At 36.0% G+C, this 19,338-nt stretch overlaps 1 protein-coding gene across 5 annotated transcripts in view; it reads left to right on the top strand.

Annotated features, from left to right (window-relative positions):
* PTPRD (protein tyrosine phosphatase receptor type D) overlaps positions 1-19,338 on the top strand; it is a 382,124-nt gene that overhangs the window by 64,742 nt on the left and 298,044 nt on the right. For all 5 annotated transcript variants that reach the window (XM_049794707.1, XM_049794703.1, XM_049794704.1 and 2 more), the window contains exon 2: positions 16,083-16,250. In XM_049794707.1, coding sequence (XP_049650664.1) covers positions 16,166-16,250 — 85 coding nt within the window. In that variant the 5' untranslated portion in view covers positions 16,083-16,165. The remainder of the gene's footprint in view (positions 1-16,082; positions 16,251-19,338) is intronic.

Below are 19,338 nucleotides of genomic sequence, written 5' to 3' on the forward strand. Positions count from 1 at the left end.
CGTGGTCATTAAAATGGAATTTTCCTTGCTACATTGTTTATGTTACAGTCAGAATACTGACAAAACGCAATATTATTTCAAGTTTTAATTATTTCAAATTTTCCATCCTTGTCATCACAGTGTGAGTTTGAATTTTGGGGAACAAGGATGTTTTGGCTTTTAATGGAAATATAATCAAAGCAAGATTGAAAGAAACTCTTAAATCAAGAGACCATCTTTCCTTTGGTTCTATGATATATGATTGTTAGAGTGAACCTGTGTTCTTCACAGCCTAGTTTATTTCCAAGGCATTTATATTTACTCCAGATTATTCCTGCTGCATTGTTATTGCTTTAACAATAATAAAATCAGGGAAATGCCCAAATGTATTAAAATTTATCTGTCTGTTGTCAGAAAGATATGCTGAGATCCATTACCAATTTTATTACTGTTTTAATATTTTCAATATAAATTATTACAATTAATTGTAAGTATTATTACTTTAATATTAATATTTTAGAAGATATCAATAAAACAATTTTAGAAAGTTGAATGAGCAGCCTTTTGGATTTTACAGGTTATTATATTGCTTCATGCCCTTTGTATTCAATGCATCCTTTCTAAATGTAGAAATATTTTACAATTTCATCTTTAATTCTTATAAAGGACTTCTTAGGTTGTTTGATATTTTTGCCAGTTTAGATCTAGGAATGAATTTCTACTTCTTATGGAACTGCATTGTCCAAGATCCATTATCTGAATAATGACCTAAACAGAATGAAAGAGAGGTATAGAACGTTCGCGACCATTCCAGACATTTCAAATGGGACTTATCTCTCGTTATTTTTGTAAGTGGTAGCAATATCTATTTCTTACAATACCTTCCACTGATAAAGTTAAAATTAAGAAAGTTTTTCCTCTTCCCAATTAGAAAGAGAATATTTATATGATGCTAGGTCACTTGCATGGTTTTGGAGGCTTTTCCTGGTTTGGTTGCAAAGGGTATAGGTATTAAGAAAGGGAACATGTCTGAACAGTTTTTCACAGGCTAGGGAACCTATGTGCTTTTGCATTCATCTGTAGGAAGGAGCATACAAAAAAATAGGAAGGATCATAAGTATTGAATGAGCTGGGAGTAGAGCCGTTATCCAATGGAGGTATCAGCATTCCTGCGCTATTTAATAATTATCCTAAAAAGTCTAATATAATACTATAAGGTGCATATTTATTTAATTCTTTTTTATATAATAAATATAGATAAATAATAAATGTATTTAGTTATTTGTTATATATAAAATATATAATGTGTATGTAATAAATGTTTCTCTTAAATGTGTTTATTTTATATATATATACACACATATATATAAAAATTATTTTTATATATATATATATATATATAAAATGACGTGTACACCTTACAGTTTTCCAATAGCATTTTTAGGATAATTGTTAAATATAATGTAAGTAAACATATATGTTTCTATACACATCATTTCCATTGCTTGTATATCCCATCTGCTGTCATGTCACAGTCTGCTGATAAAAATTCAACCATTTAGGTTCTTTGGAACAAGAACATAGTAGGAGCACTCTGGAGAATCCTCCAGAAAGAACTGTTAACAAAAGCAGGCACAACGGGTAAGAGGTAATATTTGCCAGATTCGGTCCACTGTAATTTTCCTTGTTTGAAAAACATGTAATATATCTTTTAAATTTAGCTTTATGTCTGCCTTTTTCATTGTGTCATGTTTGGGCGTGAGTATTGTAAACTGCAGATAATTTCTCTGAGACAGAGTGAGCAGCGCTAGCAGGGCAATCTGCATCATGGCCTGTCATTCACACTTCAAGTAAGTTGAATAATAAACCAGTGATTCTTCTATGACTAAGTGATCTAAAAGGTTTTGACCTTGAAACAAATATATTTTTCATAGTTGCTTTTAAATTATATTCTAATGATTTAAGGAGGTACAAATATAGCTACATATCTATATAAATACATCTATGTAGGTAAATATATCTGTGTAAAAAAATACAGCCTCACCACATACATACTCTAGGCGTCAGAAAAATTCTGATCTAGTGTCTGACTCAAAAGAGACATGCTGAAATCACCTTAAGGAAAAGATAAAGTTGCCTTTTCAGTTCCCAGTTCATTAGAAGAGGTGATTGAATTTGTGTGCCTGCACCATGACAGGAGAAAGCCTTGCTAATAGATCTATTTTTTTCATATTAAAAGGTCTGCAAGAATGTCAGGAAAAAAAAGCATGAGTCAGTCAAATAGGTTCTGTTGTTAAAAGTCTGACTGATAGATAATTAGTCAGTCTGATAATTCCAGCTTCTAGCAGGATAGATGTGTTGTGTGTAGGTGTGGTGAGGACTGACACCCCATTGCAGAGTGGACATGCAGGTGTTTTCAGGTGGGGGAAATAAGAACTCCCTTACAGATCCATTTTGAAGGGAAGTGACTGTAGTGTTTTAGTACTTAGTAGGATGTTGGCATGCCTTTGTCTGCTTAAAGGTGGTGTTTTTTTAATGTGAAGAGCTGCAAACATTGCTCAGGGTCTAGGGAACTTGCCTCCTGTGAGGCAGTGGAGGGATCAGTCCATTCACCTCAGCTACTTAAACATTACAGTTTGTTTTCACATTTACTGGCTTTGCTGTGACTAAGTGGAATATTTGCTATCTTAGATTCAGTTAGGATCAGGGTCTAATATTATGTCTATGACACGGAGTCAGAAAAGAATCCCTTTTTAGGAGAGTATTTATGTATGTAGTGTTTGCTCTTGATTTGTTTCATTGCAGATCCAATATGCAGATCTGTAATTCACTTCACTTCTACTGATTAACTGCAAAGGGATGGCACAGGAGTAGGCACTATTGTATGTGTGTTCAGTTGGATATTGCTGCAGAAATGTAGCATACCTGTTCTATATGCTGATATTTTACCCTCTAACGTAGACATTACTTCCAACATAATTTCACAGTCCTCCGTTCCCTCTTTTCTGTGATATGTTTTTAAATGTACCTAATTTCCAAGGGATTTCAGTATTTAAGGCCTCTTGGGTATCACGGTGAGGAAAAGGTAGAACCACTGAGGGTGACAGCAATGATTACATAGTCAGAAGAGTACATAAGAGAAAACAAAATGTGAAGCAGGACAGTGTGTCAGCAGATTTTTTTTTTTTAACTATACCTTTGTAATAAAACTGTTCTAAGACATTGAAAGTATGATAGAACTGAAGTAATGTAAATAATATTTAAAGAACTGGGAGTGTGAGTAATAATACTGTATACCAACAATTTCTATGTGAGAGCCAGGACTGTAGCATTACTGTCATCCATTTGATCATGATGTGTTGCTTTAAACTTTCTCTAGTGAGTTTGTGAATGAAATTTCACATTTGTAAATTTATTCCAGTGGCAATGCTGTGCAGTGATCTGCATTTCCATTGTACAAATTGATTTTAAGTGTGACGACTGGGTATCAGCGTAAGATTTTTTTTTTTCTTTTCCCCTCATGGAACTTCAGGAAGTCTTCTCTCCACCTGTTGGGAGAGGATTAGAAAAAAGCAGATAGCAGAACATTTGTTGTAACTCATTTGAGAAAGGCTTGCATTTCAGTTAGTATTTATCTGTTGCTGGATACTAAGTTCAATTCCAAATCAAACAGTTGTTTGGACTATCGAATAGATGTGCTTATTTGAGATCTCAACTGCAGAAATAAAGGCAGGTTTATAGATGAAAATGAACAAATCGTTTACACAACTAATGAACAAATTACACCAATACTTTCCAATACATTCCTGAATCCACAGACAAGACGGAGAGTGAATTCAAGCTGTCCTCCAAAATTCATTGTAAGTTTCAGTACTTCAATAATGATGCATCTTTGTCCTAGATCCCGAGCAGTCTCTGGCACAAAGATTAGTGGAAGTTTGGATTGGAAGTTTGGGGCTTCCACTACACAATTTCAAATAAAATTGTTTGATGTGGAATTGTCTTTGTGGTAGTACAATAGTTGTGACATGACCAAATTAATGTATCTGGACTTCTTATATTCTGGGCTTTTTAGACATGCTAAAAAGAAAAAAAAAACACACAAAAAACCAAACATGAAAAAGAAGAGGTGACTTAGCTAAAATGTAAAAATAGTGATTCGTATTTATTTGATACTTAAAGGAGATGACTTGCAAAGAATAAAAATAATGCTTGAAGCAAATTATTTATTTTTGGTTCCAGAGTCCTTAAAAAATTAAGAGGCAATAGTCATGTGATGTGTGGGGGTAGTCCTTGGTTCCACAATTCTAATAACTAGAAAATGACTTGTGTGATGGAAATTTCTAATGTAGGCAAAGGTAACAGTGTGCACACTCTGGACATTGAAAAACATGATAGACTCATCTACAGGTACCTGAACAAGATCACCTTTTTGGATTTTATGTTGTTTTTAAAGACACAAAGCATATCTACTTTTTTCTTCCCCTTCTGTTTTAACCAGTGACCTGCATGTATCTGTTTATACAAGCATCTTCAAACTTGTGCTGGCAGCAGTGATGGATCTATTATGTGGTAGAGATTAGGGATAAGGAATCCTGGTTCTGGATATCAAGGGCTTAGAGACTGCTTGGAATATACATCCTTACATTTTTGCACTTAATCCAATCGTTTCTGTTATTCCAATTTAAAAATAAATAAGTATATAAATACATAATTCTCCTGTCAATAGTGAACACCTCTAGCACCTGAGGTGAGGAAGCAAACAAACTAACACATCATCTCAACAGCTGAATAAGTTTCTTCAGTAGAAAACCTCTTTTAAAATTGACAGCATGCTGCAGCATGCAGAGTACAAAGGAAAGGAAATATTTATAGTTTTTTCTCCTGACTTCTGACCCTTGAAATCAAAAGCACTTTCCCCACCCCCTCAGTTGCTGTTAACCCTCAGGAAAAATGAGTCGCTTTTCTTGGCAGAAATTGGTTTTAACAACATTAGGAAGATGCAGCTGTCTTCATACAGTAACATACATAAGAGAGTCTGAACCATTATCTGAAATTCAGACACTCCCCCAAAATTTGCTTGCCCTTTTTACATAAGCTGCTAAAGTTATGCAGAAAATCCATATTGTGTAGCTTTCTTTACACTTTTTTTTTTTCTTTTACGCCAAAGAAGGAGAGTTGGAAAGTGTTTTGAAAAAGTTTTCTGTTGACTAACGACAAGGTGCCTAAGTCATTTGCAACTGTATACTTCAAATGAGGCTTTGCAAAATATTGAAAAATTGGTTACAGCTGGCTGCACACCCTGACAGTTGAAAATAAAACTCCCATACTAGTCATAACTAGAAATTCAATTTAGCTTATGCACAGCGAGAGCAACAAAACATAGTTTCTTTCCAAAGAGGCGACAGTGCAGTCAGAACTTCTACAGCTGCCTTTCATGCACTGATAATTAAAAGAAATCAAAACAAAATCCCTAACTGGAAAATACACACTCCCTTTATAATTACCTATTTCAAAGCTGTAATTGAGCATTTTATTATAAAGATGCTAATCAATCCAGAACAATACTCCTGGGAGAGCACACACGTCCAGAGACATAATGGTTATAATAGAAATGCTGCAGGAACTTTACCAGGTTATGATTAGTTGCTCAAGCATTTCTGTTGTGAAAGATGAAACTCCCACAAGGTGTATTGCAGTGTTCCATGTAGAACTTCTAGACTCATCTTCTATGCTTTAGAAATATTGAAAAAATAGATGCTTTGTCATTGTTATAAATAAGCAGAATACATTCATTTAAAAATAAATAAACAAGCTTTCCTGCATCTGGGCAAATTCTTCAGTAAAAGAAATGACTGAGGAAAAGAAGCCAAAAGAGGAATTGTCTTTCTAGATTATGCTTTTATTTAAAAATAAATAAAAAAAATAATTCTAAAGTATCATTATTTGCAGCTCCCCGAAAAATTTTCTGTTGAGATTTTATCTCTGTGGGACAGTGCTAACACTCCAGCAGGAATGGTTGACTCCTGAGTAACAACTGCCATTTACAGCCCTCTTTCATAGTGTAATGTGCACAGCTTCGGAGTTTCCTCAAAAGATTAGCAGCCACAACATTGTGGCTGTTGAGACAGTGCTTTGTGTGGAATTTGAGCATTTCTCGCAAGTGGGTGGCATGTTTCTGGAGAGGGAGCACAGTAACTTTTACCTGCCTGTGTTTGGGAAGCAGTGTTGCGGTAACACGGAAGCTGAGAGTGCTAATACAGAGAATTCCATAAAATTACACAGCACGTTTCCTCCAAGTATTATAAATAGTTTTATTTCATGTTCTAATGAGGGAATTAATGAAAGCTGAGCCTTTGAAAGTTTTGCAATATTTTAATGGGACTGTCTGAAGACTTAAAGTTACTGTGCACTTCTACAGGATACTGGCTTTTGTGATCACAGCATGTGTTATTTTGTACTTTGTTATCTGGTACAAAGCACCAGGGTAAATTTCTAAAATGTTTTTTGATAACCACCTATGTGAACTCTTAATATTTCATTAGTTCTGGCTAGATAGAAAGAAATGTGTGGTTGAAGGTTGGGTTTTTTCTTTAGTTTGAATGTCATAGCAGTATGTTTTCAGACTATTTCTTTCCAGGTAGAAATGAAAAAGCATAAAGAAGTAGTCCTGGAAGTCTTTGTGAATGAGACAAGTGTCTGAAAGGCAGATAGATTCTCTCTTCTACCTTTTGATACAAATTTGAACTCTACCAGTCTGTCCTTTTTGTGGTGGGGGGTGTGTGTGTGTGTGCACATGTGTATGTTCTTAAACTTTCTTGTTCTGCAGATGTTGTGCTTTCCTGGTCATTAAATGCATTGCTTTGTCTTATATCTGTATTTTTTTATTCCTTCTGATGCTCAGATTATCAAAGACTCTGAAACTCTGAACAACAGAGTGTTCTAGTCTAAACCACTATCTTTTGTGTTGTCTCAGCTATGTATTTTTTATAAAAGGTGACAGACATAATTAGGATAATAACCTCCATTTTGTGTCCCATCTTCAGTCCAGTTTCTTTCTTGTGCCTTTTGACTGTTCATGTAGAAGACAATGGTGCCTGCAGTTTGATTATTCACAAATATAATCTTTTGTAATATTTTTTTCTCTGATTTATCTTGCTAATTTAAGAAAGAAGATATAACAATTGCCTCTTTCAGAAACTAAGTCATGTTCTTAACTAGGGAGAAGGGTGATTGAGTATATATGTAAACCAATAGTATGTAGCAAGTTCTTTAGCAGGATGGAGCTACTCCAGTATAGGGGGAGGAAAACAGTTGTTGCTAAATATGGCATCACCTGTATAATATTGTTGTGGACACATGTACCCTGTCCATGTCACAATGTATCTATGTTACAGCAATATTTCCATTGTATACAGTACATTTCAAATTTATTCTTTCTCTTACCCTTAATGAAAATAGCGTTCATTTTGGTGGGTAGTGCATATTCTGGCTTTCTTACTGAGAACTGACCAAAAGAGACTACAAAAGAAGCTGAAGATCACACAATGTCAATATGCAATTGACAATTATATTAAAGATTATTACCTTGTTGCTAAGGCCAGAATGTTTGGAAGAGAGTGAAGTCATATTTAGTTTTTCTTTAATATCAGCCCAAAAGGACGAGTGCTTGGGAAGCTGTCACAGGACTTAGACTTGAAAAGTACTTGCTGAAATATTTCCTGAGAAGGATGTAAAACCAGTGAAGAATATATAGCATATACAGAATGCACTTCAGTCTATTCTAGCAGCCTATAAAAGAGTTGTAAGAGGATGAACCACCAGTCTAACAGGGATTTCTTTTTATTAGCACATTCTTGTAGCTAAGACATTTGAGTGCCAAGTTCCTTGGACAAAACCATGTGAATGAAAGCTCTGTGTATAGAAGCTGCACCACTTCAAAGCACAGAGAAAATCTTAACCTCAAAAATGAGAAATGACTGCATGTGTACTGATTAATGCTTTGCACAATCTCCGACTGTAAGATTGTTAAAAGAGTAACAGGTTTTATGATGGAAATCTTTTGTTGTTCTCAGTTTGCTTTTACCAAATAAAATGCAAGAGGTCTGTGGGGATATAACCATTCTGCTTCTCACTCTCCATTTGAAGAGGGTTGAGGTATAGGTTCTATGAAGAACCTGAAGTGCCACTTTAAGTGGCCATTCTAAGCCACTAATTTCTACTAATTACAGATAAAGATACAGGTTTTTTAAGGCAGTCTGTAAAGAAAAGAGCATTTTGAACCATGCTGTCTGGCCCTGCTGATGATTTTACAATTTTATTTGGTATCAAAACCAGCTTGTCAACATTAGGACATTAGTTTGGTATGTATAAGTTTACCAAGTGGTACTTTCCTTAATAAGGAAGCTTCCAACAATAAAATATCTGTAGGCTTTTGTTGACTTTTAACTGTTTTTCAGAGTTCATAACATTACTTTTACTTTTTCTTTGAGTGTAATAAAAAGTATTGTGTGTTACAAAGAGATTTTGTAGTTCTCATCTTTTTTCCAAGAGGAATGGTGGACAACTGTGTGCCCTTACGCTGTATCTTGGTATGGGAAATGCATAGACCTTTTGATTGCTTCAGGAAGTTTTTGTACTTTATTATCAAATCATTTTATAATGCCAACTACTTTTGAAAAATAACCATTTCAGCTCCCCATCTCTTCCTCTAATACGATTGTATTGCCATCAGCAACGTTATAATAAAGTGCAGTCAGGCTAAACTAGCTGCAGCTGGATTACTGTCCTGTGTGTACTGGAAATTCACTGTCTCAGTCAGTCATGCTTCAATCTGATTAGGCAACAAGTATATTGGATAGTACTGAAACAAAACTATAAAGTGAAAAGGAAAAAGAAAAGTCATGAAGGAAGAAATTGCAGAGGAATATAATAGAGAAGAGATGCCTTGCAATGTTGAGATCAGATTTGACCTGTTAGCTCCAAACTTGCAAACATATTTCTAGCTTTATTTTAGTTTATGCTGTACCCAGTATGCTTCAGCCACTCCTGATCCTGAAGGTGAGGGCCAACCTGAATGTTTCACAATTTCCATGCTGAAAAAAACACCGAAGAGGCAAAATTCTTGTGAAACAGAGGTGGCTCTTTAGATATAAGCAATGTTAGCAAGCCTATGTCATGTGCATAGGAGTGGAGGTGTAGGATCATTCTCATTGCTAGGTCATCCAAATACCTAGCTCTGGGAGGAAGTAAGCCACTGAAAGGTGCTGACTCTGAAAGTAACTGTGGTCCCAGAATTCAGCTGCTCATCACGCAGTCTAGCTGTTCTCCTTAGGAATGGTGCTTGTCCATAGGACTGCTGGGACCATCTGCTTGGAAGCTGGTTTTGGAGCCTCTTTTCCCAGGCGTGTCTGATAAGTATATGGTATGTGGCCCAATGGCTTAATGGACATTTTGGTATGTGGCTCACATGCTCATAGGTTTAGCCTAGCCTAAAAGGTGGTAGTCGCACAGATCCAGTGTTGTTCAACTAATGCAACAGACAACAAAAGAAGACTTTAACAAACTGTCTGTGGCAAATGGCCTAGTACAAGTGATTTGCTCTTTGCTTTTTGTTCTTTTGAGACAAAAGACAAAGGCAAAATTTGGTCTGTAAGTGTTTTTGCATAAAAACAGTCATTGTATTTTTTCTTAAGCCAGACTTCGGAAGTAAAGAATTAATAGAATCATAGAATCATTTAGGTTGGAAAAGACCTTTAAGATCAAGAAGTCCAACCATAAACCTAACACTGCCAAGTCCACCACTAAATCGGGTACCTAAGCACCACATCTACACATCTTTTAAGTACCTAGAGGGATGGTGACTCAACCACTTCCCTGGGCAGCCTGTTCCAATGCTTAATAACAGTTCTGGTGAAGAAATTTTCCTATTATGCAATTTAAACCTCCCCTGGCACAACTTGAGCCATTTTATCTTGTCCTATCGCTTGTTACTTGGGAGAAGAGATCAACACCCACCTCACTACAATCTCCTGTCAGGCAGTTGTAAAGAGCGATAAGGTCTCCCCTGCATCTCCTTTTCTCCAGGCTAAACAACCCCAGTTCCTTCAGCTGCTCCTCATAAGACTTGTGCTTTCAACCCTTCACCAGCTTTGTTGTTCTTCTCTGGACACACTCCAGCACCTCAATGTCTTTCTTGTAGTGAGAGGCCCAAAACTGAAAACAGTACTCAAGTGCAGCCTCACTAGTGCTGAGTACAGGCCTGTTGATGAAAGTGAGATTTGCTACCTCTTCTAAATGAAGAAAAATAGATATTCTGCAAACCTTATTGTGGATTTCACCCTGTTTATTTTCTGTGATTGGAGAAAGAGTGTAATAATGCAGATTAGCCAAGATATTTATTATAGCTCATTTCCTTTAGCTGCTGCTTTTTTTCCCTCCTTCTTTCTTTCTTTCTTTCTTTCTTTCTTCCTTTCTTTCTTTCTTTCTTTCTGTCTTCCTGTCTTTCTGTCTTTCTGTCTTTCTGTCTTTTTATCTTTTTTTTTTTTTTTTTTTTTTTTTTTTGAATGAGAGTCAGAGAAGAATTTTCTTTCTTTAATTTCTTATATGGGCAAAGTCAGAGCTGGCTATTTCAGGGTAACTATAGCTAAGTAATTGACAGGGTTCTTGGGTGACAGGAGTCAAGACTGGGGTACTGGCAGAGTTCATGTTTTTCAGGCAAGAAGTCAGTCTTAGTAGGAGATGTTTCATCACAGAGTTAATGCAGAATGCTCTAGTGAATTGTTTCTGCACCGTCAATAAGAAAAGTTCTTATAATCTGCAGAAGTGACTAAGATGGCAGAAGTTTGTAAGCACTGAAATATGTGACTACTTACAAATTGGTATCATAGTTCATGATTTAGAATGTGAGTGAAGCTGTATAAAGATCAGGCTAGGCAGGGTTTTCTGTGTATGGTTTAAGATTACATATGAACATCAGTATTTCTGTAAGTAAAAAAATATGAACTTTTTAACAACTTTCTACATGAGAAAACCCTATGATGTGATTTTTAATGCACTTTGCTGTCATTTAATGAATTTACTCAGTAAATTAATTTCATTTATCTATTTACTTTATTTCTTCAGTTATTGCAAATCCATTTTCTGGTTTGCATGATAACAGAAGAATCCTTGCTGAAGTCTAAAATAGAATTACAATGTAGAATCAGATTGAATATATTAAGTTGTTTAATATAAGCAAAATTCCACCTACCACTGCAACTCAGAGGTGCTTTTATAGTGTTGTAGTTCAAAGGCCTGCTTGAGATTACAAACTTGCTGTTCCCGGGTGAGTGCTCACTCATGTTGGAATAACTGCAATTGAGAAATTCAGGAATGATAGAGGAGCATTAAGGAGTATTGTTTTCCGGGGACTGGTAAGATTAAACTTTGGAACACTCAACACATCTGTCTTAAGTTCCTTAATCATGTGTTTGCATTTTGGCTTTTTTAAGAATAAAACCAGAATGAAGCATGGAACTTCTCCAGCAGGTCAACTATGAAAACTTTTATTATGTTTAATGAATAAAAGAGCAAGCTAAATGTAGAACTTCTGACAGTTTCCCTCATTGCTTTGGAAAATACATTTAATTCCCTTTAAAAGTCCCAGAGGTATTTCTGAATTGATTTTGGTTAAACAGCTTATGAACATTAATTTTATGCACTTTTTCCTATTCTTTCTAGTAATGATTCAGCTGTCAATCAGGTTTTTGCAGCCAAGATTTGTCTATGAAATCTGTTTATTTTCTTCTTTAAGGAGGCATCTTAGTTTATATGCAAAGATGTGAAGTATTGGGACTTCTTCCTTGATTTGGTTCTAGTAAAGTTTCAAATTTATTTTTTGTACCTCTTCACTTGCATATGTATGGTATTAGAAATCTGTGGCTAGGGAATGGATGTAATTTTGGATTGTGGGTGTGATGAATGAAGTGTAGAAACAGCATGTCAGCAGAGTCTTCTGTTTCAATCTTTGCCTGCCAGTTGTTCTTAGAGAAACACTGTTTTTTTAAAAAATGTAAACTGTACCCAGTTGTTTTCCCATAAGTTCTTGTGGCAGACCAAAGATGACCATGAACTAAAATCCTATCTCTGAACAGTTTCAAACTTCAGAAAAGTTGCACAAGAAATACTGTTTGTGCAATAGCTCAAATGAGCTGTCACATATTCACATTTCTGTATTCCAAAATTCTGTAAGTTACTGTTTTTTTTCCATGTGGCTCCCTACATCTGCTATGACTTCTTTGTGTTCAGGTCTCTTTTGAGAGCTCTTCCCTGCTGTGCTAAATTTCTGTGTTACATTATCAAGCATTTACATGCACATGCAGACACTGAAAAGCAAGCAGATAAATAAAATTATTATTTACTTTTTTTTTCATTCTAAGATTTGCCTCCAGGTAAGCATTTTCTATAACTTTAATTGTCTTGGAGCAGGGACCATCTCCTCCTGTGTACTGTGTTAGCACCTAAAAGATTAGCTTTGGTAGTAAAGTAAACAGACTGCACAGAAGTAGTTCAGTGTTTGGATGTTTCGTTCACCCAGTTGATCCTTTTGAGGATAATTGGTATATGTGCCCATGCCCTGGTACTATCATCTGACATGCCCCCACTGAGGAGAATTCTCTTGCGTCTCTGCATTGAACACTCTGGGGGGCTGGACACCTCCACTTTTACTGATCTTATTGATAGATAAAACTAATCAGAGAAAATCTATCCTCTTACTTACATATGTGCTAATGATAGATACATTACCTACCTTTGGTTTTTAGTTTTGTATCAAAATTTGTTTGTCTGGGGAAAGAGACCAAAATGGCTCTTGTGGAAGAAATTATTCATAGTTAGCTCTTTCAGAGCTGTTATGAGAGTAATTTTTGATTATTTAATACAGCAGTTACACAGTACTTACGGTAAAATAAAACCAGCTTTTATTAAAGCTTTCATGAAGAGACTTTTTTTGAATAACTATTGAACTCTCTGTAGCTATAGTGATCAGTTTTCTATCAAGGAGGAGCCCCATCTTTCTTCGCTGGTGCAGTGTGAATGCTGTAACAGGGGCTGCTAAGAGAGTACCTTACTTTGGATGAAGTCTGCAAGACAAATCTTGGCCCTCTGAGGAAGAGGCTAGTATAGCCTGGTGCTACAAATGCTGTTTGTATTTTCACTGTCTCTGGTACCATACTCCAGATGTAACAAACCGTTGTCAGGAGGAAATAGAAAAGGGAACTACTTAATTTAAGAATTAATAATGCATTAGATGAACATTTTACTTTGGAATTATGAAGGTGGCTTGATTTGGAAGTTAATACTTAGTTGATAATTTAGTTTAGTCCTTGTAAGGAATTGCATCTCCATGTTAGTTTTCACAAATAAGCCATGTAGAGACCTACATACCAGATGATTACCAATCTCAGAGTTGGTACAATTGTCGGTAGCAGGGTCCCTGGCTGAAGCTACCAGTTTTTGTAGATAAAGCTGAGGCAGACTTGTGTGGAAAGCCTTGCTAGCACCTGAGTGTCTCTTGGCTTTCTTGTCTCTAGTGTTATCAACCCATCATCTGTATGCCTCCACTAACAGTATATCTTCAACTCACTTGAAAGGAAAAGGACCCACCTGCCATCTTTATTCAAATGCTTCTGTTTACTTGAGCTAAAATACTAGAAGTTAGCTATGGAGGCATAAGCAGGTGAAGAGAGAAAACAATAGGCAAAGGGTCTCCTGGAAACCTTAGTGTGTTTATCAGGTTAGCTAAAGCTATGACACTCAGAAGCAGCAAAGAAAGGAAGCAGAGGCCCTTGGTTTTTATGGTCTGAGTGGTAATGAATATCAGCTTCATAGAGACAATAAGTGCAGTATTTCTAAGTGCTTGTATATCCATTTAGAGTGGGAGAATGGAATGGGTTTTTTAATTAAAACCCCCCCACACACCTCCTTTTTCTTCTCAATCTTTTCTTTGCCCGGTTTTCTGATCCATCCCTTCATTTGCAGACAGCTTGTAGAGGATAAATACATATACATATACCAGGTTCATGAGATCTTTAAAATTCGCCTTTTTTTCCAAAGCAGATAATAATATTTTTTATGTTAGATACCACATTTAATATTTTGGTGGGAGTGTTTGGGATGTGTGAAAATAATCTCCAGTCCTCCATTAAAAAACAGTTGTGTAAAACAAGCACCTTCGTGGTCACCTTTTTTTTTTCCTTCCTTTGCTCCTCTTGCAAATTATCACTGTTGTTTCCTCTTCAATTTCTCCTCTGCTAAAGGGAGCAGTTTATGTTTCAGACACAAATCTTAGTACCCATCACATTTCTGCCATTCACCTTCATGTATCAGCTAGTGAGTTTGCGTGCCAAAGAAAAGATAAAGTTTTGGCCACAAGTGAGCTGCCTTTGGAGATGGTTGAGGGCTCTCTTGTAACTCATGCAGTCTAGAAGAAGCAAAATGAAAATCACCTCTTCCTTGAAAGTACATTTCATACATCTCCATCTTTGTGATAGCATTGGAATCATTACGTAGCAGTTGGCTCCCATACTCTTGCACAGACGCAAATTGAGTACGACAGGACTGATGTCTCATGGAATTTGCTGTCATTTGAAATGCTGGCATGAAGATGGTAGTGATGAAAGTGGGGAGCTGGTGCCTTCAGCATTTTGCCCATGAAAACTTTCATCAAATTTTTTTTTTGGCAGTAGCAGATTGAAAAGATTGTTTTACAAAAGAGATTCGTAGCAGCCATAGATTTCTAACTGCTGCTCATACCTCTTCTTCCTTGAGTAGATTCTTTGAGCATTGCACTGAACTGTAAAACAGGCTCTTTATACCACCCACAAATCTGTAAGGTGCGTGTAGTGGAATGGTAATCAGTATAATTTTTTTCTCTGCCCTTTTGGTTTTTATCTTCACTGCATGGAAACCACTTGTGCAGTAATGAAAAAGATAGTATCAAACTTGCCAAAGTTTATATGTTGCAGACCCTACAATCAGAGGATCGTATGTTCAACTCCAGCTAGAGAACCTGGTTGTGAAAGTTTGTCATGTAGATGCTCACATACCTAAGTTGGGCCACTGAAGAACATCAAAACAACCAACAGGTAGACAAGGCTGCTAAGACTGAAGTGGCTGAGGTAGATCTGGATTGGCAACATAAGGGTGAATTATTTATGGCTGGGAGGGTCCATGACACCTCAGGCCATCAGGGAAGAGAAGCAGTGTTATTCAGTATATCAGTAAATTCCAGTGTTACTTCAGTGACAATGTCAGGCTATTTGGGGATATCTTTAGCATTTCTTATGAGAGGGAAAAATATTTTTATATTCCTTAATTTCTGTTATTGCTCAGGTGTGGTAAATTTGGACAAGAAAAAAACCTGCTTTTTTAAGTCAGGTACTTGAACTGCAGTGCTCACAGCGTATCATATTCAGTTACGCATCATAATAGATGAGACAGATTGAATTGGAATCTCAGCCCTTTATCTGATGCTGGATTTCTGTTTTTCTGTTAGGCATAATTCAGGTATGTTAGGAAATCACAACAGGAATTTTAACCTTTGAGAGCTGTTGAACTATGCAGTATGCTAACATTTGATGTCTAGCTTTAAGAACACCTCATGAAGCAGATTTTGCTGTGTTATTCTTGCCAGATGCCAGGGCATCAGCTCCCAGTATGCTGCTTGCAAGTGGACTTTTTATTCTGGATATTGAATCCACTTTGATTCCTTTCTTGCAACATGACTATTCCAGTGTTATATTATACTTCATTAACAATGACAGCTCTTGTGATTCAGAAGGTGCTGTTGAATACAACAAAAGATCCAGGGTGTGACAGATGCTTGATTATGGTAGAAAAAGGTGTTCTGAGAAATATGTTGGGACAGTGCTAACATATACGGTACCTTGAATCTTCTGGTATATGCCAGTGCCTGAACCGAATCATGTTTCCTTTTCTTTCTCTCTTACCCTTTTGTCCTTTAAATTGTTTTGCATCAAATTGTGAATGCTTAGAAAAAAACAGAAAACCTCTGCCTTATTGTTGCTAACTGTATTTTTCTCTTTTTCTTATCTGTTCCACAGGCTCTGAAAATACTTCATCTGAAATTTCAGACCAGACAGACTTGCAGTGGCTTCTAAGCCAGTGAGAGCAAGGCTGCAAAAGCATGCTGGTGCCAAGCTGTCAGATGATGCACGTAGCCAGGCCAATGGTGGTGCTCCTGTGCTTGCTACTCTATGCTGATGCTGAAAGTAAGCTTACTATTCATTTGTGCTTAGGTCTTGGCCACGATGAACAGTTTTGTTTCCAGCTGGTGGTTACTAAGGGTCTCAGAATGAGTCTCCTTTTGAGTAATTCTTAAAACACTGCGAGGTCCTGTCTAGATCACAGCTAGTCATTTAAAAGGATTATTTATGCAACTTCCTTACTATTTTTCTTCCTAATACCCCCTTTCTTAAGCAACTAATGGCTGCTCCTCAGATGGTGGAGACCATTGCCACAAAGTTACATAGTCAAAACAAAGACCAACCTTGCTTACAAGACATTGGTCAAATCTCTTAAAGACATCTGTCATTCTTTGACTATTTCTTTCTTAACTTCATTTTAAAAAAAAAGACACTGCCCCCCAACAATTAATATCCACTCCAATTAAAATTCCAGGCTCTTTGTAACTACCAGCTGTTCTAATGTATTATTTCCGACAGCTGTCACAGAGTACAGTATCCAAACAAATCAAGCAGAACTGACAACTTAGTGGCTGGCCTAAATGTGTGACAATTCAGTGAGGAAAGGCACCTATGTTTACTTGTACTGAGGGGAACTGTTGGATTTTGATCAATTAGTTTACCTATTAATGGGAAGATAATATCTTCTTTTGAATTAGGAAATCATTAGGTCTGCCTTGTTTACATGTGTTCCTTCTCCCAGCTGTCCTGTGGCTTCTTACAGAAGTAATGTGCAAATGAGAAAAGCCATTTGCTTTCCACCTGTTGACCTACAGGTTCATTACAAGCTGACTGTTAACATTCACTTGATTGAGGAATATTTTCGTATTGAATCTTTGTGACTCCATGCAGATACATCACCAATCAGTAACTTTGTTCCAGCTCTGACTTTTGAAGACTTCTGTGGTTTTTCATACACCTGTGTAAAAGCAAGGAGCAGTTCAATTAAGTAGAAACACAGAAGAACAAAAACATTGTCTGTAAGGTTGGATAAATCAGTTCTCAGTAAATACATATTGAAGAGTTCCTTATCACTCCACTTATCACTTGCAGTGGAGGTATACTAAATTACAACAATAAAAGAGATACAAAATCTTTCCACTTCCTTGTGTAATAAGACTTCCTTCTTTTGACTGTAGTTCTATGAAAGTGAAGTAAATAAACAAAAAAAAAAAAAGGCATAAAACATACATGTTTGTTGAGTACTGACAGCTGAGATTCTTTGGCCCCTTTCCAGGTAGATAATGACCAGCTGGGATGTTTGTGTCTAAGGTGAAGCCAAGGACATTTTAACACTTTAGCCAGCAAATAATTAATTGGGAAGTGGGCCCATATGTTGGATGTTTCTGCAGTTGTAGTATACCACTTATTTTAGAAGTAAATTCTGTGCTTAGCAAACAAAGATTTTTAGAAACTGGTATACCTTTTCTGCTTCAGATAATGGAATGTCCAACCTCCTGTAGGCGATTAGTGAATGATTTTTTGGTTTTGGTAACCCCAATCAGTTATCAATTTGCAAAAAGACAGTCAAACCTCAGAAACTCCTTTGTTAGTCTTTACTCATGAGAGAAAGGTAGAGTTTCTGTAATCATGTTATGTTAAACAGGAGGTTCCCTCTTTCATCATTTTTCTCTGTGGGGAAGGAGGATAGTTTTTTTGAAGGTTAGCTTGGAGTTTACTTTAAAATTGGCTGGTGCCTGAATACAGTTTTTAAGGGAGTTTTCAGATTCAGTTTTCCCAAACTGCGATATTCCACTTATAATTCTTTTTTATTTTAAACAAAATGAAACAAAATAGAACTTGGCTATTAAGCTTTGCTGGCTAGGGCTAGGAGGACTTTGTGGTGTTGCTAGAATCTATGGAGCATCACATGCAGAATAGAGGTTGTAAGATGCACAAAGATTATCTTTTTGTGGGAGTTTCAGTGAAACCTGCCTGGACAACAAAATGCAGTCTTAAAAGAAACTAAGAAAGAGTAAAAAGATGTAGTAATAAATATTAATACTAATTAATATTGGATAAGTAGTAATTTCAAAGACAGATTCTTAATAATCATATTCTTTACAGGACTAGTGTACTATCTTGAGTGGAGAACAAATGAAAGGTCTCCTCAATCTAACAGATTAATTACTTCTTTTCTTCTATTTCTTAGACAGTGATTTATACCATACTGTCATATTATGTGATCATTAATAGTTTCATGTGGTTATATTAGTAGATAATATGTTAGCAGCGCTGTTAATGTAAGTTGGAAACACCCCACCCTAAATACACCTGATTATCTTTCACAAATGCACAAATCAGCTGAGTTTTATGCTAGACAAACTCACATAAACTAATCCTTTATGATTTTGTATATTTGTCTATGTAATTAGTGGTAGGTATTACTAGGCAGAGTTACAAGAATAGAGGGTAGCTAAACAGTTATATTAGGGTATCTTCTTGGAGGGATTTAAAATGTTGCAATATCATCTATGGTTATTACTTAGTATCTATTGCATCTACTTATTATTAGCCAATAGGAGAAAGAAAATGACAGTTTAAAAATACTTACAAATAGAAAAATAGGAAGATTTTAAAAAGTTAAAAGATGAGAAACATTCAACTAAGAAAAAGTTGAGAAATACTGCTAGAATTTTGGAACTAAATTCTAATGTAATAGTAATTTCATTAACTATTTTTTTCTTTAAAAGAAATAGAAATGCTTTAAGACAAACTCATTTGTTCTATGTACTAGTCAAGATTTTAGGTCAGAGTCTCTGTTAAGACATTCAAGAATAGAGAAAAAGCAGACAATTATGCTGAGAAGTGGTAGACCAGGTATCTCTGGTTTTACTGTTTCTGTATTTTCTTAAGGAGAGAATTGAGCTGGACAATATAACTTTCTAAGAACAGAAGTGCAGTTTCTTACCTGATCACTTAAAAATACTGTTGACTTGTTAGAATTTTGAAAGCTCTATTTCTGTGGGTCTTCCCTGGATTTTTGTTGTTAAGAGTTTTTGCTGTCTGGATAGTGGTACTGTGAAATGCAGGAACTGGGTGAACTCTTACATGTACCAGGTGAATATGAAATGGTCACTTTAAATAGTCAGGCTTTCATTTAATCTGGTTAGCT

This window comes from Accipiter gentilis, chromosome Z (genome assembly GCF_929443795.1).
Source record: "Accipiter gentilis chromosome Z, bAccGen1.1, whole genome shotgun sequence".
Lineage (NCBI taxonomy): Eukaryota > Metazoa > Chordata > Aves > Accipitriformes > Accipitridae > Astur > Astur gentilis.